General features: G+C 42.9%; 2 protein-coding genes across 2 annotated transcripts; one reads left to right on the top strand and one right to left on the bottom strand.

Annotated features, from left to right (window-relative positions):
- Positions 1-368: 368 nt before the first annotated feature.
- On the bottom strand, positions 369-6002 carry taf5l (TAF5-like RNA polymerase II, p300/CBP-associated factor (PCAF)-associated factor). The gene is made up of 5 exons (XM_030416417.1): positions 5768-6002; positions 5067-5208; positions 4478-4582; positions 3580-4340; positions 369-3374 (listed from the first exon to the last, which is right to left on the bottom strand). Exons 2-5 carry the CDS (start codon positions 5203-5205, stop codon positions 2577-2579), a joined length of 1803 nt encoding a protein of 600 aa, XP_030272277.1. The 5' UTR covers positions 5206-5208; positions 5768-6002; the 3' UTR covers positions 369-2576.
- A 592-nt stretch (positions 6003-6594) lies between these two features.
- On the top strand, positions 6595-22594 carry nup133 (nucleoporin 133). The gene is made up of 25 exons (XM_030416383.1): positions 6595-6962; positions 7322-7437; positions 7590-7693; positions 8489-8722; positions 8863-9033; positions 9194-9349; positions 9526-9596; positions 9865-10012; positions 10214-10364; positions 10826-10980; positions 12896-12987; positions 13345-13508; positions 13960-14054; positions 15022-15246; positions 15326-15448; positions 15557-15656; positions 16174-16437; positions 16616-16749; positions 17912-18070; positions 19720-19855; positions 20210-20328; positions 20832-20912; positions 20996-21060; positions 21147-21235; positions 22343-22594. Exons 1-25 carry the CDS (start codon positions 6835-6837, stop codon positions 22477-22479), a joined length of 3417 nt encoding a protein of 1138 aa, XP_030272243.1. The 5' UTR covers positions 6595-6834; the 3' UTR covers positions 22480-22594.
- The last annotated feature ends 3830 nt before the right edge of the window (positions 22595-26424 follow it).

Raw genomic sequence — 26424 nt, forward strand, 5'->3', positions numbered from 1 at the left:
TCTGTGGCTCTATGAAAAACAACACAGAAGATGTTTGCAGTGTGTGGAGCAGAGCTGCAGCGGTAAATCCAGAGTAAACACCCAGAGACTCATCAGGTTCTGTTCTGATCCAACAGAGCAGAACTCAGAGATGACTTTATAACTTATCTAATATTCAGTTTGTCACTACAGAGCTCAGGATTAGATGACCTGTATAACCAGCCGACCCAGATTTAAAAGGTTCTGCTGATGTGCGTCTCGTCTATCCAGTCCGATACGTCGGCTGTGACGGCGTCTGTATCCGGATGTTTTCTTTAATGCAGTGGAGCAGAAACAACATTGACAGGATGAGAGGCTGCATGTTTAATAAAAGAGGAACCCACTGAATCATCTGTTCAAATATATTCTGTTATTTATTCTTTGTTTTGGGCAACAGGAGCGAACAGACGTTTACTGACAAACATAAAAAAAAAGGACAAATTCCAGGTTGAGTTTATAAATGAAATATTCAAAAACTAGAAGAAAAGAAAATCCTCGTCACACTTTGAATGTATGAAAACAATTCAGATATTAAATCAGCTTCTACACCAGCAATTTTTATAGCCCTCATTCAACACAACCTGACTGGCGACTCTCGGTAGCCAAAATATTACAAAAATACAGTATATTTACATTTTTAAGCATTGCACAGCCTTTAATTCTTAGAAATTTCCTCAACAAGGCTTTTTACACTCTTTAACTAAAACTTACAACAGGCTGACGCGGAGACAAAACCACAGCAGAAGATAAACACACTTCCTTCGTTCACTTTAGCTTCTATGTTCCGACTTTGAGCCTATAAAACTCTGAATACAGTCGTGACACCAACGTCCCACAACAGCAGATTCATTCAGGCCCTTTTCCTGATATTAACAACCGTCCTGAGAGATCCGATCACAAGAAGACGGCTTTAAATCACTCACATACTTCTTGACATGCGTCTTGAGTGATCACTTGTTATTTTTTAACACAAAAAAAGAACTTAACATATACATTTTGCCAAATTTGCAAGAACGCACATATAATTAAGGATGTCATTGACAGCGTCTATCACAGTTTCTAAAGTTTCCGACTCACAACCTCCTTAAATTGAGCATTTCCTTAAGGGAGTCTGGGTTAGTGGTTACTGTAAAATTTGACATGTTTAGCGTCAATTTACAAATGAAGACAACATTTTATTGAGTGCTGCCACAAACTGACACTTTTTACTATGAAGCAAACATCTTCATGTTTTGCATTTAATGCTGATTGTACAAGAGAGCAAAGCGGTTTCACAAAGTTTCTACTCACTCAACACCTCTTAAATCAGACGTTTTGTAAAGGGAGTTTGGTGATATTGCACTTAGTGGTGGGTGACATCAGGCGTCAGTACATCTTGGGGGCGTTCACAGCTGTGATCGGATCACTCAGGACGGATGGTCACACCGGGTCTGAAGACGGCTGAACTGTCGGGGTGACACACCAAGAGAACTTTTAAAGGGACAGAACAACATTTTTGGAACAAGCTTCGATGGCGTCCTTCCCAAATATCTTCATATCAGAAGATTCAGTTTCATCTCAGCGCATCCAGCAGATAAAGAGTGCAGAACTGGAAGTGGTCATCGCAGCGGGTCTTAAACTCTTTCAGGTCAAAACAAATTACACCGCTGAATATGATCTAATGTTATTTATTACTCAATATAAATGTTTTAAGGAGCCTTTAATGAACAATATTTCCCATAAGTCCGACACATTTCTGGGCCTATTTAAGGGCAAAATTCTTGTATTTCCGTTTGTGTTTAGAGAACATTTAATATTCTAAACTTTGGATTCTTCGTAGAAATTATGTTTATATTCTTTAAAGTAATGTATCCAAATAAATATTTGTTTTGTTTCCTTTAATCAAACTCAGGTATCTTATCTGCAGATGACACAGAGCGTGATGAGCTTCTCAAACATGAAAGCAGGACAGAACTGTATCAAAAATAGAGAAACACGACCTCGAGCTCATCAACATGCGTCTTTTTAACTATTTCAGCATCACAACGTGGACTCAAGTTCGTGTTTCAGCCATTTAGCAGTTCCTCCTGTTTCTAGTATCTGTGCTAAGCTACGCTAACCACATCCTGAACTGATCTCTTTAGTGGACGCACCGGGATTACAATGAGTCTGTTACTCAAAATGTCAACATTTACTCATTTTGCTTTTGTTTTAAAGAAATCTTTAGTTTGCCTGCAGAGGAAACAGTCTGACCACATCGCTGAACCAGAACTTCACACTGTTTACTCACTGGAGACATGAGAAACTGAGGACTTGTTTAATACTGACATCTACAGGAGATGTGTTGGTAATTAGAAACTATAACCAAGGACAAAATGATCATTTATCCATAAATGTATACGTAACGCGGTTTTGGAAGAATGCAGCCATTCTGTGCTGAAGACAAACGTCTGACTGGCAGGCAGGTGGTGACAGTGAACCTCTCAGAGAACAACAGTCTGACAGCTGACAACATCCTCAAACAAACATCTGGAGATGTTCCAGCTTTTCTCCCAAACACACACATCAGACGGCCGTGGCTACTGTTCTGCCTTCTCTTGTGCAGTTCCTGTCACCAGCAGCAGGTTGCAGGCCATGAACTGGACGTTCAGCACGTTGCTGGTGTTTCCAGTGTACAGTCCCACCAGCTCGTTGGACGAGCCGTCGGCTGGCGTCCCGCCGTGGGAGTTCCTGATGTCCCACACCCGAACTGAGTTGTCCATAGACGACGACGCCACCAGGCTGCTGTCGGGGCTGAACGACAGGCTGGTGACGCTGTCCGTGTGTCCCCGCAGGTCTTTGAACAACGTCCCTGAGGCTAAGTCCCACAGCTTCACCCTCTGGTCCTCGCCGGCCGACGCCAAATACTTCCCGTTAGGTGAGAAAGCGAGTGACAGCACTGGGCCACGGTGGCCAGTGAAGAGGCGAACTGACGCCCCCTGCTGGGTGCTCCACAGTCGGACAGTCTTGTCTGTGGAGCCGGTGGCCAGGTAGTTGGAGTTGGGGTGGAATTTGACGCAGTCGACGTCGGCGAGATGTCCGGCGTAAACCCGCAGTGGGTAGGTGCGGGAGAACGTCCAGAGGCGGGCCGTGCGGTCGTGGGAGCCGCTGGCGAAGTAAAGGCTGCAGGGGCTGACGTCCACGTCCCACACCGGGTAGACGTGGCCCCGGTACAGCGCCGTGTTGGTGAAGCTGCCCAGGTCCCAGTAGCGGATGGTTGTGTCCTCAGAGCAGGAGAGGAGGCCGGAGCTGTCTGTCAGGAAGGCGGTACGAAACACGGGGCCGCTGTGACCTCGCAAAGTCTTTATCTCGCTGCCGGAGCCGTCTTCTTCATCCACCTGAGGAGAAACAACACAAATATATAACACCTGACAGCAGCTGTCTCAGTCGTACTTATTGAATGCGTCTGTTCAAATTACTTAAACAAACGATTTGCTTCCTCTGTTTGACATATTGACTGTGACCATTAAAACAAGGTGTCATCACTACAACATTAAACATAAAACAACCATCAGATGATATTCGTCCTCTCAGTCTACTCACTTCCTCCTCCAGGACGTCACAGGCCAGGTGGATGAGGGACACATCAGCCTGATGCGGTTTGGCCTTCAGCTTTCTGGCTCGGAGGCTCCACAGCTTCACCGTGGAGCTGTCAAAGCCGGCGGCCAGCAGCCGGCTGTCGGCCGAGACCTCTGCAGTGTTCAACATCTGCTCCGTGTGGTGGAAGGCGTAGAAGCACACGGTGGTCAGCGTGGGGGGGCCTTCCCGGACTTTCTTGATGCAGTCCTGCAGAGCCTCCAGGGCCGCCTCACTCTGTGGGATCCCTGCTGGGACCTCGACCCCCTCCCCGCTCTCCGCCCCGTCCACTCCTGCCCAGGAGGAGGTGGAGTTTGGTGCGTTTGTAGCCCCGCCTGCAGCTCCATACAGCTGGTAGTCTGTACGCCTGGAGGCAGTGACCTCCACCTGCAGGTGCGTGCTGAGGGCCCTGCAGAGGGCGCTGTTGTCCTCGCTCTGCAGGTAACGCAGCAGGTAGCTGTAGGCTGGCTCCGTCAGGTGAACCACATACTTGTGCTCCAGGAAAGCACTCAGCTTGGGGTTGGCTGCTACATCCTGAGCAGTGAGAACGTGGCGGAGCTGCTCTATGGTGGCGCGCTGCTCACTGTCCTGAAGAAAGGCACCATGGAAACGACTGTAAAAGCCATCTACTGCCCCCTTCAGGCCGCAGTGCACCATGTCCAGGTGGAGGTAGACGAAGAGCGGGTAGAGGATGCTGCTCACCTCCTTCGCCCAGGATATTTCGGTTTCTGATTGAGAGAAAATAAAAAGTAGTCTGAGGGTTTAGTCAGTAAAAACAAGGTCACACAGTATCCAAAGATGACTCATACATATGGAAAAAGCTAAGGAATTCAGTGACTGTGCAGCAGGAAGGTGAAAGTGATACCTGACAGAAAAGAGCGCAGCCTGGAGAACTGAGTCTCATACTGCTGTGGGTCAGACTGGCAGGGCGCAGCCGTGACGATGTTGGCACAGCCCGACTCCGTCTGCACTGCTCAGAGAAACAGAGAGAGGAGAGAAGGAATAAATCATGTGTCAGTGCTGAGTGTCAGTGTCACCCTTGGGGGAGTATTACATTTTTGCTATCAGAGTATTTTGTCTGATAAAACCTTCACTCAGGATTGTGTGGCTGTGGGCGAATTAGGCCTGATAGACATTTGTCTCCCTGTCCTGTTGTTGCTGTCACACTTTTACTACATATACTCTGTTGACGTCCCGTAAATCCCAGCATAGCTTTGCACAAAGACGACTCAAGCAGGTCTAACACCTCAACACACCTGTCTGAGTAAATAGGTCATGATATTATATAATTTGATCATAACAATATGCTCTGCACATTAACACCAAAGTAAATGTAGTTGCTGAAAAAATTGAATGGAGTAAAAGCAAAAAGCACATGTTTCCCTACGAGGGTAAAAAGAACATGTCTGCATAACAACACTATCATCTTCATGTGTGCAGGTAGCCCAGCTCACCTGTGAGGCTGGCAGCCATCTCCTCAGCCGTCTGGAAGAGCTTGGCTCCTTTCAAGGAACCATCAGTGTCCACATACTGCCTCCGCTTCAGGTACTGAGCCACGGCATACTGGATCTGCTCAGTGCGAACCCGCTTCATGACCTGAAAACAGGCGGAAAAAGTCACACACCTGAGAGGATTCAGAGGGAATACACCTGCACATCACGGAATCACTCAGTCTGCCAAACAAGACGATCACCAGACACACCAAGCGGTTAAAAACACAGAAATTAAAGTACGCTTATGAATGTAAAGGGCGGTGCGTGTCTATTAAACTGCTTTGAATCAGATTTATCATCTCCATGGCAATATTAACCCTCTTAAGTAAAGCATCTTCACAGTAGCTAATTAGCTAGCAAAGAAGCGAGCTAATGTGTTTACTAGCGCAAACGACACTGGATTCTCTTCTACTGACAGTTTAAACGAGTTGAAGCCCGAGACTGGGTTGGAAACAAATGGAGACACGCGTTAATCCAGGATAAAGCAGGCAGGTTTCCATTTTATAGGTTGGTGCTTGGGGTTGAGCTAACCAGCTAACTTAGCGCTCCTCGCAGTGGGCCTGGCGGCTCAAAACTTTTAGCGGGATTGATCCGGTTCCGTAGCACCTCCGGTTAAAAATCAGCACTCACTGCATATCATGCTGTTCGCCTTCCTTACTTACTGTATGCAAGCTGATGAGGCTTAAGTGCTGCTCAGTTTCCAGTTAAAGCTACGCCGCTGCCTGTCGTTGCCGCTCCATCGTGGTTTTCCGCCCACCGGTCAGCCTCCATCAAATCATGCTAGGTTAGCTAGCTCTCCGCTTTCATCTTTGATGGTTAACAGCTATCGTTAATCGACTCGTCCGCCTGGCTTTCCCTGAACACTACAACGGTTAGTCTATCGACGATCTACTACCTGTGCCTGGTTGGACTCAAACCAAACTCCATTGGAAAATTAAGGAAAATAAACGCCATGGGCCGAAGCAAATTTCACCAAACAGCCGATTATTAACGGCAGATTATTTTTTTTAAAAGTGTCAACTTTTCGGGAACAGCTTATAGTGCAGCACCACCATTCACAAGGTATGAAATTAAATCATAATATGCGTCACTTAGTATGCTGACCAACACAACTTTAAAATTGACACTTTTTCAAATGCAGTTTGGAGAAAAGTCTCTCAAGTAATGTAGGTCAGTAGAATTATAATTTTTTTAAATAACGCCTAATTCGCTTATATGTTATGTGATTTAGTGACACCTAATAAACAATGTATTATTACACTGTAACTGTAATTAATTGGACACGCCCAATGGGCACATTATTGTTTGTAGTGCTTTATAGTGTTTTGCTCACTCATGATAACAAGCGGAGGGAACGTATTTGGAATAAATGTAAATATAATGACGTCCTTTCATTTATGGTTAAGGAATCAGGAGCTCTTTTTGGAAATGTATTGAAGTGTAAAAATAATGAAAATAATTATTATAATAACAATACACATTATTTTCTGAGAAGGTTCTTTTAAAACAAAATAAAATTAGAATTATCATTTTTTTAAAACGTCATTTTGGCGATGGGCGGGACTTTCAGTTGACCCAGTGATGACGTATATATCAAGCGACGGCACCGCGCGCTGTTTGTAGGGGATGTGACAGCGAGTGTTGGCGGTATTTATAGATTTTAACGGTTAAATTTGACGAATTTGACAAACTTATCGACTGTTGAGCTGTACGGGGTATCACAGCAGGCATGTTTAGCCCCCGCACCGCCCCGGGCTCCGGCCGCAGGCAGCAGGGCAGGACCACCGGGAGGAAGAGCGTCTCCGGAGCGGCCAGCAGTCTGCTGTTCTCCCCGCGCAGGACGTCTCTCTCGGCGAGGTGAGTGGAGCCGCTGGACGGTGTTTTTGTATATTCACTAGCCGGCCTGTGTATTAGCTGACACTAATTCTGTCTACTACAACACTCCTGTGATAAATCATACATTAATGAAGATTATGATGGTCAGTTCTGTTGTTTTAAAGAGGTATTCATTCAAAAGTATGATCATTTTGGAGGTGGTGACCAGTCTGTGGCGCTCTTGATGCTCACTGACAGCTGTTTTCTGCTCCAGTTAGATATTAGAAACATCTCTCAGTGAAGTATATTAAAATCCAACTGCACCATGAAGAAGTTGGAGCTCAATAATCAGCTGATGGCCCAGAGAAAACTGTTTTACTCTCACATGTGTCTCCCACCAGGTCAACACCCACCAGAGTTCAGAGCCATGCAGCTGCAGAGTCAATCAACTATGATGTGCAAACCTTCGGCTCATCGCTGCCAGTCAAAGTGATGGAGGCGCTGACGATGGCTGATGGTAAAGCAAACCTCATCTCTGTTGTGTTATCTAAAATGTCGGGGGATCGGACCAACATCTCAGTTTATTTTCATTGACCTATTCCTTGTTGATGTCCGTTTCTGTCTGTCAGTATTGCCTCTGAATCTTCCTGTGTGTGTCGGTCCCTCTAGCTGATGACCAGATTTCAGTGAAGGTGAATGAGAGCGGCTGGGCCTGGATGGTCTGTGGAGAGAAACTGATCATCTGGAAGATCTGCCAGACCGCCGTGGCAAAGGTAGAGTTCACAGCAAAGATCCAGAAACTAAAGACGCAAGTGGCAAAACAAAACATCCACCTTCCAGTTCAGAGAGTTCATCGTGAAAAGAAAAAGCTGGAGAGACCGTCACAAAACTTGTTAGATGTGAAAAACGTTTTGTGACTTTTTGATCACCAGAGAAAAATGTCTTATGAGAAGATGGAAAGTTGGTGCATCAGTCTGTCCTGTCTGTGTAGTCAGTTTGAAACACATGAGCAACAAAACTGTTGTGTTTATAATATTAGTTTTTTTATATTTACAGCTGCATGATGAAAGTATTTTATCAATACTGGAAAAGAGATCAATAGATCATTTGATTGTTTAAGTCGGTTAACAAGCAAGAACAGCAAACGTTCTCTGATTACAGCTGCAAAGATTAATCAACAACTAATCGGGTAATAATCTGTTAATTGTGTGAAGAAGTCTTTTGAGATTTCAACTGTTTGTCACTTTGGGCACTTGGACATTGTGATGAGCATTTTTTAAAAATGTTTTGACATTGTTTGATTGACGACTACTCAGTTAATCATGGAAATAATCCTCTTGATAATCGATAACAAAAATAAGCAGTAGTTGCAGCCGTGTTTCCAGCTTCTCAGTTGATGATTTGCTACTTTTGTTAAACTTTGTAAGGTGAATGTTTGTGGAGATTTCATTGACTGTGATGCAATTTTTTCTATAGCATGATTCATTGAAAATGTCTGGTCAGTTGCAGCCCTTGAAGAAACACTCACAGATTCATGAAATAAGCTCTTGATCTCTGTTTGGCTGCAGTTGTCAGTGTGTAAGGAGCTGCAGCTGCCCAGCAGTGAGTACAACTACACAGCCGACCTCGTGGCGGTGACGTCCGCAGCACCTCTGGAGTCGGCCGGCGTTCAGTCCATCTCCGTCCTGGCCGTGGCGGTGGAGGGAACGGCTCGTCTGTGGCCCAGCCTGGCCAAGGAGGGCAACTACACAGAGACTGATGTCGACCTGGGAGATCTCTGCAACTTTGTTATTGCTGTCAGAGTAAGTAAATGAATAGATCAGAGTTATTTTGATACAGCAGCCCCTTTCTTATTTGTAATTCATCACTGGGAACTCAGTGAGAATCTGAACATCCCTGCTGTTGTTTTCTCCACATTTATTTCTCGATGTTTTCCTGTCAGGGTGGAAGCTTCATCTTGTCCTCAGAGAAGAATCGGCTGTTGAGAGCGAGTGTGGATTCTTCAGGAAAGCTGCAGTACCGAGCCCTGCTGCAGGGCCAGGGAATGCTCTCCGGCATCGGGCGCCGCGTCTCCAGCCTGTTCGGTATCCTCGCCCCACCAGCCAACGACACAGTGAGTCACGCTTACAGATTCAGCTGAAAAGAAAGTTACTAGAATCTATAAAAGTAGAGCAATTCCACTGGTGTTTAGTTGTAGTTGTGCTCCGTGGTGAGATGATTGCTACATTCGTTAGCCTGACTCTGTCTTTCTGTTTTTTGTTTTCCTGCTGCAGCTCCACAGCGTGCTGTGGGTGGGCGGAGCCAGCTGCCTCTACACGCTGACCAGCTCCAGTCTGAGTAAATGGGAGCTGGACGACAGCTACGAGCACCAGATCCTCAGCTGGGACGCCCAGAGAGCTCTGACCGAGAGCATCGCCGACGCCATCTGGGTCAGTACCAAAACACAAGGGGTCATATATACTTTATAACAGTGGATCAGTGTTGGTTCAAGATATAGTTAAATGTCTTTCATTGAATCAAATCCTCAGTTTAATTCTTGACATCCTTTAAACTATTACAGATAGTTATTTGAGTAAATATGTTCTCAACATTTCTCTCCCACCAGGGTTCAGAGAGCAACTACGAGGAGATGAAGGAGGGAGCGAACGTGACGTACCTGGACATGAAGCTCAGCCAGTGAGTGTGTGTGTGTGTGTGTGTGTGCGTGTGAGTGTGAGTGTGAGTGTGAGTGTGAGTGTGTGTGTGTGTGTGTGTGTGTGTGTGTGCTTCTGTGTGTGTGTGTGTGTGTGAGTGTGAGTGTGAGTGTGTGTGTGTGTGTGTGTGTGTGTGTGTGTCACGTCCTGTGTTGACGGTTAAATGAAGTGACATTTCAGATTCTAAATTTAACAATTGATCAGTGTCTTTCTGTTGATTATCACTGTGGATGCTCTGTGTGTGTTCTCAGAGCCGGCCTGGTGGTTCTGGCTGCAGCCTGGCACCCGTCAGACTCTCCGTGCCTGGCGTACTTCTGCCTGGTCACCCTGCAGGAGAGCGGAGCCGCCATCTCCGACCAGTTCACCGTGGAAGTCACCAAGTACAACCCTCCGTTCCAGGTCGGTCCTGATCCTCAGATGTGTTGGAAGATATTAATATGATGATGTTGGTCTAGTTTTTCCCCAATCATTTGTTTTAAAGGGAACGTTTGTTTACAGAGTTGTTCGATGCACTTACTCTGCAGCTGTAAGGGGCTGCAGTCCTGTGCTGATGCTGTTGTGTCGTTGATGAAGGTTAACGCTTACATTTTGTTTCCTCAGAGCGAGGAGGCCCTGCAGAACACTCGGCTGGTGCTGCCACAGACCCCGGGCTGCACCGCCTTCCTTTACAACGAGGAGCTGGTGTTTGCATGTTCGACAGGAACCGGCAGGGGAGGGCAGCCTGATGAGAAAATCAGTTTTAATTCACCTGGTGAGAAGAGAAACCTCGGCTGTCTAAAAGAAAATACTAGAGAGGAGAATGATGGGATGACAGAATATAGACTCACATGATCCTACACACAGAGTATGTCATTTCTGCCACTAGTAAGTACAAAGGATCATGGGATTATCTTTAAAAGGATCCGTTATTAAAGATTTTACAGGTGAGGGAAAACCAGGCAACATTAAGTAGATAATAAAAAAAAGAATAACAGAAGAGTAACTGATGAGAATAAATCAATAAAAAAGTCAGAAAACAAATGTTATATTTTGTGTATCATGAAGAAAGTACACAAAGAAATGTATTTTTTGAAGGGAGAAATTGAAAGAATATTAATTTTCTTTTTTGTTTGAAATAAAAAAAATTGGAAAGAAAACATGTAAAATCAAACAGACTCATAATGAAGTAACACTGACCGTCTCTGTCTGATGTCCTCTCGTCTGTCTGTCCAGGTGATCGTGTGCGTGGCGGAGGCTGCTGCGCCAACCTGCCGGTGTTTTTCTCCCAGAACAGCGGCCTGTTGGCGGTGGTGGCCCGGGAGAGCGCCTCCATCCTGCCAGAGACGATGGAGGACTCGCTGTTCTCCTCGCTGAACGCAGGTCCAGAGGTAAGCAGGAAGAACTGAGGTGATATGTGCAGGCAGGAGAGACTTCCAGGTGGAGAAAATTCTACTGATCCACGTGTTCGTGCATTACGTTGTTATCTAAAATGAATCCTTTTTTTTTTTTTTTTTTTTTTTTTTTTTTTTTTTTTTTTAAACAATATTTTATTGGGTTTTACATTTGAGAAAAACAAAAAAAAACATACAGATAATCGTTACCACAGCAATAGTGATAATGCATATATATACACTATACATCAAAAGATCACAGTGGTAACAAAAGTAAATAAACAAAAACACACAAAAAAAAAACAAAAAAAAAAAACAACAAATAACTGAAAAAAGCAGCAGCAGTAGTAACTCAAGATCTCAAGTTATTACAAGATTCTCATCCTCCAAAAATTCCAAAAAAGGTTGCCATACTTTAATAAACTTTCTTCTTTTCCCTCTTACAATATATGTTATTCTTTCCAACGCAAGATATGTCGCAACCTCTTTCAACCATAGCTTTACAGAGGGCAATTGTATATTTTTCCAGAAGAGAGCGATCAGTCTTCTAGCCTGGAGAAGCCCAAAGTCAATCAAAACTGATTGTTTAGTATTGAGGGCCATCGTTTTAGGGTATATACCCAGGATGCAGAGCTTGGCTTGCAGGGGAACATTCTGACCTACTATCTGGGAAATGGCCCCCATCACACTCTGCCAAAATGATTGTATTTTTGAGCATTCCCAAACACAATGAAACAGTGTTCCTTTTTCCTCTAAACATTTACAGCAAACATCTGGGATACTAGGACAGATTTTATTTAATTTTACTGGGGTGATATAAGTTCGCATTAGCCATTTATATTGTAGCAATTTTAATCTTGTATTAATTGTATTGTGCTGTGCCTTTGAACATGCCTTTTCCCAGTCTTCTTCATGTATATCCTCCCCAATATCAGCTTTCCATGCTTCTAAGCGGTCTTTGGATGATTCCTTTTCATGAGATATCAAGGTCCCATAAAACAAAGATACTAGACCCCTTTTAGCCAGATTTGTAATGATTAGGTTCTCAATATTTGTCAAAGGTGGCTCAGACATTAGGTCTTTATTTTTTGATGATATAAAATGTTTCAGCTGCAAATATTTGAAAAAATGTTTTCTTGGTATATCATGTTCCTTACATATTTGCTCAAAGGTAAGTAATTTGCCATTTCTGTATAGGTTCCCTACACATTGCACACCCTTGGTTGCCCAAAGCTTGAAACCACCATCACCTCTACCCGGCGTAAAGTCATTGTTTCCCCATATAGGAGAAAAACGAGATAAGGCAGGGATGTCTCCAATATGCTGGTGTACACAATACCAGATATCAATGACATTTTTAAGAAAAGGATTCTTTGTCTTTTTTTTTCAATGTTTTAAGATCTGCTGAATATAGATACAGCTTGAGGGGTAGTTCTGGTACAGTTGTTTGTTCAATATTTACCCAAGCTGGAGGAATACCTGAGCTGAAATAAAACGAGGCAGAGTGTAATTGAGCAGACGTGTAATACCAGCGCAGATTTGGAAGGCGAAGGCCACCTCTCTCATACGGCAAGTAAAGCAACTTCAGTCGCAGCCTAGCTTTTTTACTGTTCCAAATGAATTTAGCAAAAATGTTATTGATTTTATCAAAAAAACACTTTGGAAGTGGGAGTGGGATTGATTGAAAAAGGTACAGGAATTTTGGGAGTATATCCATTTTTATTATATTAACACGGCCAATCATTGAAATTGGCATCACTGTCAAGCGGTTTAATGTATTTGTTATATTTTCTGTTAGTGAGTCATAATTTGAGGATACAATAGTTTTGATTTCAGGTGTAATTTTAACACCTAAATAAGTAAAACCATTTTCTGTCTAAAATGAATCCTTAATTCTGATTCTGTGTTAAAGGTTTCAGCCATGGAGACGCCCACCAGGTCTGAGCCTGTAGCTCAGGAGGACAAAACCAAACTCCTGAAGACGGCTTTCCTGCAGTTCTGTCGGTGCGTCAACAAACAGCTCCCAAATCCTTTAAAAGTCAAGTTATGGCTGCACAATATGAAAACATGTTTATACAGATATTCTGATATGATTCTTGATTAGTAGGTCGAGTGATTAGTGATCATTTTTCTATCGTATAATTAATTTTCTTAAAAAAACTATAAAAAATCATGATAATCTGAATATTGCACTCTGTGATATTGTGATTTCAGTAATATCTCGGTTAATTCTGCAGCACTAACAGAATCTTCTGCAGCTGGTTTTGAATGTGGAAAGTTTTCTTCGTGCTGCATTATTTGGGAAATTAGTGTAAAAGTCGCGGCAATACTGTCAGTAAATAATCATCTTTCCTCTCTCAGTAACGACCTGGTGGGAGCTCAGACGGTCACAGACGATCTCTTCCCCGCTGACGGCGACGCAGACGAGGGAGCCGAGCTGGACGGCGTGGTGACTCGGATCAACCTGGATCTGGTGGACGACTACCCGGCCTCAGACCCCCGCTGGGCCGAGTCCGTCCCTGATGGTGAGGAGGGGCATTAAGACAACTGACATAAGTCCTGAAATTGAATTGAAAGCTGGTGATTGATGTGGCTTTTCTCTACAAATAAGGAGACACCACAATAAAGATCAGAGATGATACAATATGTATATCATGTATGTACGGATGTATTTCCACCTCACGTCCCTCTGCTTAAAATATCTAGTCGGTCCTCAATTCTTTTACTACCGTTACTGGAAGATCACTTTAAAAACAGTCGAGTCACTGCAGAAAAGGAAATAATATGAACGCAACAGAAGAGACTGAAATAATGTCTAAAACATCCTTTTAATTAAAAAGAATAAAATTGAAAAAATTAGCAAAAAAAAACAGTTGTATTAAATAACCTGAAGATTACAGAAGTCACTGAATTCAAACTGTTTTATGCTTTAGACGCTTTTATTTCACACGAACGTTTCTGTTCCTGTTCTTCCAGAGAGCGCCGGGTTCCCTCTCACCTCGCTCATCATCCTCCACCAGCTGGAGGACAAGATGAAGGCCCACGGCTGCTTCATGGACTTCCTGCTCCAGGTGAACACACACACACACACACACACTAATGCAGCCTGTGTTATATAAAAGAATGTTATCTTATCTTATTTTGAGTGCTGATCTCCTTCATGAGATCAAGTGATTGGTTTTGGACCGTAAGGACAGTTGAACATGCTGCTGCTTCTCCGTACAGTGTCGGGTGTTGTCCTCTAAATGTCCACACGGTGGTGCTATTGCTACACAAACTCATCAGCTCTGTTTCAGCTGAGGCCTCATGCTGCTTAAATCTGTCAAGAGTTCTCCATCTACTCAGCATTGTTGGATTGTATTTCCAGTTGAAACAACATTTACTAATTGATAGCAAACAAAAAAAAAGGATTAAAATTGATGCAGAGGTTTCCCGCCCATTCTTTTTCTTTGTCAAAACCCTAAAACCTGTTGTCTATGTCAACCAGAGTGTCTTATTAGTGCAGATGCAAGGTGTCCTGTAAGATTTAAATATCCTGGACTCAGTGATTATTGACCTAAAAATAATTCATGGAGGATGCCGATGGTGTGGATACCTAACCCAAACCTAACTATCTTTCTCAAGAATCACTTCAGCTTTAATACAAATTCAATTCAAAAGTAAAGCACATTTTCCCTCCAGTCAGAGGAAACAAGGACACAGAGAGTCTGATTCCGACAGTGAGGTCAGCACCTGCAGCTGAAGCTCGCTGCTGTAGAGAAGCAGAGGGAGGACAAATCCAGTTTTTATCCCAAAAGTTTAGAAAACAAAAAAAACACAAAAAACATCAGGGCTCTTGTCACGCTGGTTAACAGCTCCAGACTTTGTATTTTAATGACACCACTTGAAAAATTAGCTTCCTGTTTGGTGTGAACAAGAGGCAGATTTAATATGTCGTGCTTCAAAGGAGTAAACTTGAATTTGACCATGCAGTATTTTGATTTTAAAGGACATAGAAGAAGAACATCTATGAAGTAATCACCGTCCTTTCCTTTACAGGTGGGTCTGCTGGATCGGCTCGGCCAGGTGACGGTGCGCTCGTCTCCCATGGCAACACGCCTCCTGCTGTGCGAACACGCCGAGAAGCTTCAGGCGGCCATGGTGCTGAAGAACCACCACACCAAACACCCCGAGCTGGTCAACCGGGCCATCAACATCGCGCTGCAGAGGAACAACGCCGCCGTGCCGCCCAGCCTCACCGCCGCTGACGTCTTCTTCAGAGAGGTGCGTGTCGGACCGCCTCCCGCTCTGATCGTCCACCTGCAGGGGAGGTCGGATTAAACATTGTTCTTCGTGCTCTCAGGTGTCTCAGATCTCCTCCGTGTTTGATTGTCTGCTGGAGGAGGAGGAGCGGAGTCTGAAGGAGAACACGGTCGACTCGGTGCAGTGGGCCCAAGTGGTTCTCACCGTCAACAACATCATCAAGGTGCGTTCATCATTTCAGTCCACTGAGAGGGAAGACGACACCGACACTGACAGTCATTCAGTGAAGCAGAATCATTTCACCAGCTCTGTGTTGTCTGTGTGTTCACAGGACAGTCTTCAGGCTGCTGGTCAGTACAGAGACACCAAGGCCTCCATGTACAGAGCGTCTGAAAGCACTGCTGCAGAGCCCGAGTACATCCCATGGACCGGTAAACAAACTCATCTGTGTGTCTGTGATTCCTCTTTCTCCTGCCTGGAACTACAAAATCATTGCTCGTTTAATATCTGAATTTTCAGTGCCCTCAGGAAGTTATTATGTGCCGTTTTCAAGCTGCCAGTGTGAGATTGTGGAGCGCAGACCGCAGAAAGCTGCGGCTTCGGTCTTTTGCATCCTCATGTTACGTAACGTGTGTTTCAAAACCAGGTGACAACAGAGGAGCAGAGAAGCCGGTCCATCATTAGGACACAGTTTAAAACCTTTTATCAGTCTTCATTGTTTATTGACTTACACATTTCTTATGAAGCCTTTGAAGATACCGCGTCTTCTGCATTAAATATCAGAATATATATTGTTGCCATCCATGTAAACATTGTAGATGGTGTCGGTTATTTATTCCAGAACTTCCAGTTGCTCTCTGTCTTATTTATACAAATGTTATAGAGAAGTCAGATTGGAGCCTTCTAACATGGAGAGGAATAAATCCTGACTGATCTTCTCTCCTGCAGCGTCAGGAGGCGTCGGCGGCGTTCGGACCGTCATCTCCCGCCAGCACGAGATCATCCTGCGCTCGGTTTATCCGCACGCCGACTCAGAGCTGCGCAGCGCCCTCTGCGAGCAGCTGGTGGCGCTGCTGGACATCTACCTGAGCGGCTACGTGGCCCAGCTGACCTCCCTGCAGCAGCAGAGGCCCCCGGGGGCCCAACAGGAGCGCTACAACAACCTGGAGATGGAGTACAGCCAGCGCCGCTCCGAGCTGCTGGCACCGCTCTGTGAGTTTAAACTCATTCATTTTAGAAAATGCTGATAATTGCACAAGTTTAGTTTTTTGTACATGCTGGGCTGTTGTTAAGAGAAAAATCTACTCCAAGCGGGGTGAACCAGGGTTAGAGAACATGTTTCAGTAGGTTTGTGTTGCTCTTGACACCGTGAGGTTGTTCTGTGTTGCAGTGGATCTGGGTCAGTACCAGTGGGTGGCAGCGCTGGCTGAGAAGTACTGTGACTTCGACATCCTGGTTCAGATGTGTGAGCAGACCGACAACCAGAGCCGCCTGCAGCACTACATGACCAAGTTCGCAGACCAGGTACACAAAGAAGCAGAGACGCTAATGTGGAGAGAAGAAGATCTCACGTTGTGTTGGCGTGTTCGAGAGTTTGTGTCTCACTCTTTGATTACAAACACTGAGTGTGACAGTAACAGCTTCTTGTTATTCTACTGGAATAATCCTGATGAGCAGGTCGGCACTTTGCTCTGTCGTCAGTGTATGAATGTGTGTGAATGACCGGTTATTCTCAATTTGGAGACTTAAAGCTGCTGTACGATTTTTCATAATTTTTAGCTTCACATCTCTCTCCTGATTGGATAAAGCAGGCGGGGATTCCATATATTTTCTTTCCTCTTTTACTGTTTGTGCAGGAGGAGAGACGTGAGTTACTGACTAAACACTCTACAGCCTGTTTGTTCTCCTGCAGCAGCTTTATGAGTTTCATTTTTACTGCAGCAGTGTTTCTGTCCCTCACATTGTTTATCGGCAATCCTGACAACAAAAGGCAGGAAACAAGAATGCCAACGTGATCAATAATGGATGAGAAATGTTTTAAAGATGAACAGATGTGACTTCTTCAGGGTCAAAACAGATAATTAGAAAGCAAGGACACTGAAAGCTGATGTTTGGGACTGATATTCGTCTGCAGAAAAAATTTAGCTTTGTTTCAACCAGTGGTGAAATTATAACTCAAGTTCTGTTTTTAAGTACAGTTTTCAGGTACTTTACTTGAGTATTTATATTTTCTGCGACTTTGTATTTCCTCTCCACAACAGTTATTGATTAGATCCAGATTACTTGTAGTTTATAGGCTGTTAATTGTGACGTGTTACCGATCAGATCCTGTTGTGGATGAGACGTCGCTTCAGAGCCAAAGTAGCACATTTTTAGATCAGTTTATTTTATCTGCAGTCTGACAGAAAAGTGACAGATATCGATGACTGGCCCTGATAATCTGCCAGGGTGGATAATCCATCTGGTCCTGATTTTTGAGTGACATTGAACAAATGTCAGATCAGTGTCGGTGTTGTGGAGCTTCACACAGCGACCTGCTGCAGAGCAGTTTAACCTTTTACACAGAAACACTGGGTGCAGTTCAGCTTCGGACTGATGAGTGACGTCATACTTTCACTTCGCCATCACCATTTTGCTTTCTCCCTCAGCTGCCCGCTCACTTCCTCTTTGTCACTTCCTGCTGCAGAACTTCGCTGACTTCCTGTTCCGCTGGTACATGGAGAAGGGAAAGAGGGGGAAGCTGCTGTCTCAGCCGGTCGCTCAGCACCAGCAGCTGGCCAGCTTCCTGCAGTCCCACCAGCACCTGAGCTGGCTGCACCACATCCACGTCCACGACTACAGCAGCGTACGACACACACACGCACACAGAGAGAGAATAGAATAGATGCTTTACTGTCCTTGTATAAAATGAAATAACACAACGACACTGTGTGTGCAGCAGCCCTGTTCGAAAGCAACACACACACACTTTACACTTGTCTCAGTACAGAACCACAACCACATCCTCTGTGAATCTACCAGAGTGTAAAAGTGATACACACATAAACACACTATCTCTTAGAAGCCTTCCTTCCTTCCTCCCTCGCTTCCTTCATTACACTTCCTCAAATTTGTTGCCCTTTCTTTCACCTTTCTGTCTTTGTTTCCTCTCCTTCACCTTTCTTCCTTCCTTATATCCTCGTTATTTTATCCTTTTCTTCTTCTTCTCCAACCATCTGAGGTAAAAGTGGAGGAGAGGTGAAATAAATGAGTGGCAGAACAAAATAAATTCTCCTCTTTTATCCTTTTCTTCCTCATTTCCCTTTCTCAACCTTTATAATTTCGTCTTTCCCCTTAATCTCTTTCTTTTAATCCTCTACCCTTATTTCCTGCTTTTTACATTCGTTTCTTGCTTTCTTCCTTTCATTTTCAGTTGTGTTTTTCTTCCTTTTCGTCATTTCCTTCCCCTCCTGATTCGTTTCCTAATAAAACTCATCCACTGCCCGACAGCTGCTGCCACACTGAAGGACAGAAGTACACAACGCACGCTGTAAAATACAACATGACATATATTTCCTTCCTCCCCTCCGTCCACACAGCTGCTGGAGTGTCAAAACACACACACACACACACACACACACACACACACCCACCCGCGCCCATGTTTCCTTCCTGTTTCAGTAGATTTACATTTGCTCACTATGACCAGAGTAACGCAGAAAATATATCGCCTCCACATCACACACACACACACACACATTGTTCTACTTCCTTCCATCTCGCAGTTACCGACTGTGCACACAGTAAAGCCACACACACACACACACACACACACACACACACACACACACACACACACAAAGATAAGGTTCCTGGTTTAACACTCGGTCTGACTTTAAGTTTTGATGCAGGAGACACAATGAAACACATGAAGCTGCAAAAAAGACAAATTCTTCTGCCTTTTTTAGAGTTTAGAGAATTACCCATCTATTTATCTATCTATATATTTATTTATATACATATAATACGTATAGATATTTGTAGAAATCAGTTCTCACTATTATAATAAATAAGCTAATTTATACTGACCATGATTCCTTTTATAAAGGCAATAAAAGAGGGAACAATCTGAGAGTGTGAACGCTTTTTATAGGCACTGTAAATATAAAGAGTTAAATATGTTTACAAAAGAAATGTTTTAATATGATAGTGAAAACAGATCTCTACAAAGTCATGTCAACTAATTAAGAATATATAATGTTAAATAGAGTTTGTTTATTGTTTTTAAACCTTTTTTTTAATAGCACTTAACTTCACACTATAAAAGAGAGAATAGGCAGTCCAGTGAGGACTATTCTAATTATCTAATTAACTGTCACAGATTGATTATTAACCAATAAACACCAGGAGTCGTCATCCAGCACATCAGTCATGTTGACTGCATGCCTACAGCTGCATGTTGTGAGTGTGATGCTGTGACTGAGAGGTGTGTTGTGTTGTGTTGTGTGTCTGCAGGCTCACAGGACGCTCTACAGTCAGGCCAACATGGAGTCGCGCTACTTTGTGAAGAAGAAGACGCTGCTGGCGCTCAGTAAGCTGACGGTGCTGGCGTCCGACCTGCCGGAGGAGCAGTTCAACAAGAAAGTGGACGGTAAAAGCACGACAAAGCTTAAAAACGTGTGCCTGGGTCACTCCAGCCCAACTCACCCGAGTCCTCCTGGGTCATGTCCTGGTTTTTATTTAATAAATGGTGTTGAAACTTCTGTTAAATTCATGAGACCTCACAGAATCCTACAGCTGTATTCACTAGGGCTGGGTATCACCAGGTATATCGTAGTATCAATATTTTGGCACACCCCTAGTATTCACCCTCTGAGCTGAAATGAAGAATGTCTGTAGCTGCTCCTGTTAGATCCAGATGGAAAGATGTTTCTTTTCTCACTGATGTAAAACCAGAAGAACATCACATGCAGTGAGTTGACATGTGGTGTATCTGTCCGATCAGACATCGTGGAGCAGGAGCGCTTCCTGCTGCATCAGGAGACTCTCCCCCGACAGCTGCTGGAGGAGAAGCAGCAGAACCCCGACACCATGCCTGTGCTGAGCGCTCACAACCTCATACAGGTGAAAACACACACAGCCATCCTCGGCTCTCCAAGAGCTCTGAAACTCTGAAAGATGGTTAGAAAAACTCTCACTTGTGTTGGAATGAAACGTTGTATTTTCCATTCATAAAGTCGCAGCTACAGAACCTTTAAGTCCTAAAACACTTGGGTTGACCTGCATGCTTCAACGCTTCTATCTTGATGGGTTATTTTTATTTAAGGTAGATTTTGCATAAGCTGCAATGGAAAAAGAAGCAAAAGACTAAAAACATGCAGGAAATAGCAAAGTATATAGATAATGTGCGCAATCAAAGCAACGAGACTTTGTGTGAAATATTCACTGACACTTTAAAAATCAGATTTCTGTGGGAGGAATCAACCATAATGACTTAAAATCCTGCAACATAGAGAGGGAAACTAGATTTCCTGTTGACCAGATCGCTGCCATGAGTGAGCAGTGATCCTCATACAGAGGTGGTAACTGTAACTCCACAGCTTCTGCTCTCTGTCTCCTCTCCACAGCTGTACATCTGCGACGACAACAGACGAGCCAACGAGTACGACTTCAAAAAGGCTCTGGATCTGCTGGAGTACGTCGACGAGGTAACTCACCCGGTGTGTTCGAGGTTCGACCGGTTGAGCTCGTGACAGTTAACTGTGGCTGATTTTCTGTGTTGGTGTTGCAGGAGGACGACGTGGACATCGACGCGCTGAAGTGTGAGATCTTCGGTAAAGCGCTGAGGAGAGACGAGTAAGATCCATCTGTCATGTTCTGTGAAAATGAGAAAGTTATCAATAAATAATTCATTATTGACTCTGATGCTTTGTGTCTTCCAGCTGGTCCTCAGCTGACGGCAGTGACGATCCTCTGGAGGCCGCCAAGGACAGCACCTTCGTCAAGATCCTCCTCAAACTCATACAGGAAGGTGAGAATCAGCAAAGCAGGCGGAGCCACAGAAATCATCTCATAATTTAATCTACAAACGCATTTCTGAAACGACTCAATTATATCACCTACAATTTGAGGATATGCTCAAAACAATAGGTTTATTTAAGATCAAGACATCTGATGATAATAATGATAAAAATGATAATAATAATAATTAATAATAATTAATAATGATGATGATAATAAATAATAATAATACAGGTTTGGACTAAACTCATGAAAAAAGACTCAAAATAGATACACGCATTAATTAATTTATAAAATGTGACATAAATTGGTATTTCTGTTTTCTTTTGTATTTACTCCATTTTACCAAATTATTATTATTTTTAAAGGTTGATTTATTTATTATGACAGAGTGTTAGGGCCATACTAAGAGGGAAAAAAATAAGATTACGAGAATAAAGTCGGAATAATACGAGAATAATGTAATAAAAAAAGTTGTTTTAATGAGGAAAAAAAGCTTTGCTAGAGTTATCAAGATCTGACGTGAGCAGTTCTTTCTTTGATATAAACACAGTCGTTTGCACAATCGTTTCAAAGTCCTGATGCTGATGATAATTTGATGCTGAACAGATGAAGTGTTTCCTTATTTGTGAAATCGACACCAAAGTATTAATTCCCAGGATGCTCAACATTCCTCACTTTAACTCAGCGGGAAGACGGCTCTTTCTTGAAAGAGATTTCATAAAATGACTACTTTATTCTCGTAATATTATGACTTTATTCTCGTAATTTAAAACATATATTTTCTCTTAGTCTGGCATTAATACTCCGTCATAATTTATTTATTATTTTTCTCACAGTTTTTCCCCAGACCTGTGTGTTTCTTTATTATCTTTTATGTCTCTGCTTCACTATCAGTGAGGAAGCTGTATTTCAGCGGGTCAAGTTCTCGCCTTTTGGTTGATCAGAGATCGACTATGCATGTCTTGTTGTCTCAGAAACATGTATTAGCTCTCACCTGTCTTTATATACTCAGCTGTCGTACACTAAAGTTGGAAAGGAAGACAAAAGACAGTTCTTAAAGTGCACAACACCATATTTTCTCCAGGAGATTGAAATGAATGTCTGTGTGTTTCAGGAGTTTCTCTGCAGACGTACCTGCCTGACGTCAAAGAGCTGCTGGATCTGGACGAGCTGAGCAGCTTGAAGTCAAAACCCTGTTTTGAGTTTGTCCTCCGAGCTAATTATGAACATTACCTCCAGGCTCAGATGTGACGGCTGCTGCGCTCCTCGTGACTCCCACCGCAGCTTCAGCTTCCCTCTGCATTCTGATCACCTTTGAGATTTGTTTGAGTTGTGCTCTTTTCTAAATAAATGTGTTATTTCTGTACGTTGGCTGCAGTTTTTTGACCTCCCGAAGATTCAGCTTTGATTTATTGTCATTTACTGACCTCTAGTGACATTCCTGAAGCTCTGTTTTAGAACCACACTGACAAAATGTACAAAGTTCATAAAAGATGTTACATTGAAGAGAACTGACTTCTGATGCTGTTATACATGAAACTTATCAGTTTACTTAAGATTGTGAATTAATTGTGAATACAAAATACACATTTGTGTTTGAATTCTCTTCCATTTAATCATTTTTAAACCGCGGCAGAACCAGAGATATCGCCCCTTTTTCATTCCACATACCTTCTTCCTTTTCAAATCCTGGTGACTACATTACCCACAATGCAACTTAGCCACTGATGGACATCACTGGAGACTTTATACTACTTTGTGAACATGCACAGTAGATCTCTCCAAGATCTGTAAACACACTTAATGTGTAAAATTGGTGGAGTTACCCTTTAAATGTGTCTCAGTGCAGGAACCTGCTTCACATTCTGTTTTCTTTCTGCACTCTGTCGTCGTCCTGCCGACATCTGATCCATCAGACCTGCAGAGTGACAGAAACCAGATCCTGCAGCCGTCAGGACCTCCTCCTGTTTGTTGACGAGGGGCAGACGTTTGGTTATTAATACATTTCTCGACTTCTCTCTCCTGACCTCCACCCTGACAGGGATCCTCCACCATGATCCACTTTTTTCACAGCTTTGGCAGCTGCAGACGGCTTTCAGGATCCGGCTCGCCTAAAAATAGTGAAAGTAGGTTAGATTAGGGACAGCGGCTCCACAGGACTGTTCTGCTTTTAACCTTTTTAAAAAGATGGGAAAACATCATTTATCTGTGCGGGACTCAAACACTCCAGTTACATCACACACAGGGTCTGTAAGAATCAGTCAGTCACAGAGAATAAATACCAGAATATTTCTATTCCACCTTTACCTTTATTAGTCTGAATTATGTTAATGTGATGTGAGCGTCAGTTACTTTGACCACAAACATCTTTTACTCTGAGAACATTTCAGAGCCTGTGTTTGTCTGCAGCCCTCTCAGCTGTAACTGCACCACCCTCACCTCCAAACACTGATATATATATAAAAGTAGTTATAATGTTATGTGAAGACAATATGACACGTGGATCCTTCTGGGGGTTACTTCTCCATCAGGATCTTGACTGTGATCATGTTTGTAAGAGTGACATCATGTTTATGTTACATCATGACCTCTTTGGGTCGATGACTACAGTCTGCTGCCAGACTCTCTGCTCTCCTCCATCATCCATTTAAATCTGGCCCGGCTTCTCTGTGAGTCCGACACCTCAGTGGAGCTCAGTTAACAGTTGGATAAACACAGACGGGCGTGTTGGCTCAGTTTTTGTCCGTCAGAGGAATCCTGTCTGAGTCCTGCGGCTGCAGCTGTCTGATGATCCGCAGGTCCTGACCCTCTTGTTTAAGGAACTGAAGCGTGAACGGCGCTCAGCTGCTGTGAGGATGTTGTTGTTCAGGCTTCAGAGGATATCTCAGGGTGTTGGACACAAATCCTCCTCAAGCTGAGAGGATTTATTTTACTCTTCTGGCTCAGGAGAAGAACATTTATTTAAGATTATACATCAAATACACTCGGCACGTCCTTCTGCTTCAAATTAAATGTAATTCTTTATATGTTAAGATTTCTGTTTTTGTTAAACATGGAGTTATTTTATTAATGAGTACATTCAGTGGGTGTTGATCGTGGTTTGTTATCTCTGTCAGCAGGATTACACAAAAACTACACAATAGATTTCCACATCGTAAAATCAAATCTGTTATTTCTGCACATTCTGTTGATCTTTTTTTTTTTTTTTTTATGTTTTTGAGTAAAATTCTTACAATCTGCACATGTTTAAATCTTGGGGAACAATGGAGGTATTCCTAATTTCATGGTAATGCAAATAAAAATCGTGATCTAGCAGATTTATATATGTTTTATTTGATTTTGGATTTGATTTGATGGAATTAAAGGAGACTGTTGGGCCTCGGCTGAGGTGTGCACTCTATTAAGTGCCATTCTGGTTGGTTCCACCAACTGGACTATTTGTTACCGTTAACAAATAGGGAATGTTTTGTTAAATTAAATGTCCCACAGTTGAATTCTGAAGCTCCTCCGTATAATAAAAAAAAGTCAGCGGTTGCCAACAATTATCAATAAACATTAATAAAAGTACAAAATAAACAATTTATAATAAAAAGGTAAGAAATATATTCTTACATACTTAATATGTACTAGTGCCCCGCCCCTTTCTGTGACATCATTCCCATTAAGTCATCATTCACATTTAATTTAATTCATTTTATGGAAAAAGTACAGAACAGAAATCAGTAACACTTGAGCTGAGGTTTCCAAATTACCTGAATGCACCCGATTACAATATTAAAGTAATGTAACTTGATTACTTTCAGTTAGTTTTGGATTGATAACAAATGAAGACCAGAGAAATTAAATATCAATAAAAAAGTAGCTTTTTGTGTATCCTGTTAACAAGTGTTTATCAGTGTTTGTTCTATTAATTTTTATCTTAACTTTTGACAAGAGAAGTTACAGTAAATATGATGCAGTTGAGTTTCTCCAGCAGGGATTCGAACTCAGGATAAAAGCAAACGATCTGATCACAGAACTCCTACTCTACCGACTGAGCTAAACTACCTTAACTTCTTAGAGAATTCTCTGGTTGTAATGACGTAAACCACGTCAGATAAGTCCAGCCCACAGATTTTCTGATGAATCCAGGTGGTGCTCGCCAAAAGGGGCGGTCTCGCTCGTTTCCCGCGCGAAATTAGCGCATTTCCCTCCAAAACCTCAGATGTGTATAAAAATGGCTGACTGATCGTCACTCTGTTTGGAGCTGCTCTTCTCTGAGGACACGAACATGGTGAGTAAACTGTTCCGTACGAATCTGCTTTATCTGTCCAATTACCTGCTGAGTACAGGTGTATTCATGTCTGTGTGGGAGGTGTACAGATAGTTAATACTTATTGATCTCTGGTAATAAGCTCAGGTGATGTTCCTTCATATATCAGCAGCTCCACATATTAACTACCTTCATGCGCTGTCTGAGCCCAGTGAGTTCTACTTATGTGCGGGTTAAAAGGGAGCCAGCCTCATTTTCATGTCGGTGAGATTTGTTTTTGCCTCAAATGTTTCTGAAATAACTCTGAACAGAAGCTGAAGACGTCTCATTTAACTGTTAACTGTTGAGGTAAATTCGGCTGGAACATAATCCTGTAATAATATCCAATTAAATCCGTGATGGACGTTGTGTTTTGTTCCATGCACCAAACTCCATTGAGATTTTGGTCAGTTTTATCTCTGCCATGTTAATTACATGAATAATGCACAGTTAACTAAACTTTGGTCACTATCTAAATACAAGACGGTACTTTCGATAAAGTCGGCATGACGTTTTTTTTTATTTATATATTATTTAGAACGGCATGAAAGCTGTTTAGCTAACGTTAGCTGGTCAGTATAAGTGCGTGGTAATGCTATGTTAGCTAGCTGACTTTAAAGTTTTTGCAGATGCACTGCAGGTTTGGGAAACATGTTAGCAGCGGCTCAGCTGCCTTTAAAAGTTCGTTATAGTATCAGTACCCGTTAATAAAGACGTCTGAGTAATTTAATCGTCGTGTTTTTACAGACAGGTTTGCATGTTAGCTAACGTGTGTGTCTGTTGTAGAGTGTTAGCATGAAGGCATTATCCTGCTGTGCAATGTTAGCTTGTTGTGTTTAATAATGTCTCAGTATGTTAGTTTGTCAGCATCTAGAAGGTCATTTTGAGCAGCTAAAGTAGTTTAT

The sequence above is a fragment of the Sparus aurata genome, chromosome 1 (genome assembly GCF_900880675.1).
Source record: "Sparus aurata chromosome 1, fSpaAur1.1, whole genome shotgun sequence".
In the NCBI taxonomy this organism is placed as follows: Eukaryota; Metazoa; Chordata; class Actinopteri; order Spariformes; family Sparidae; genus Sparus; species Sparus aurata.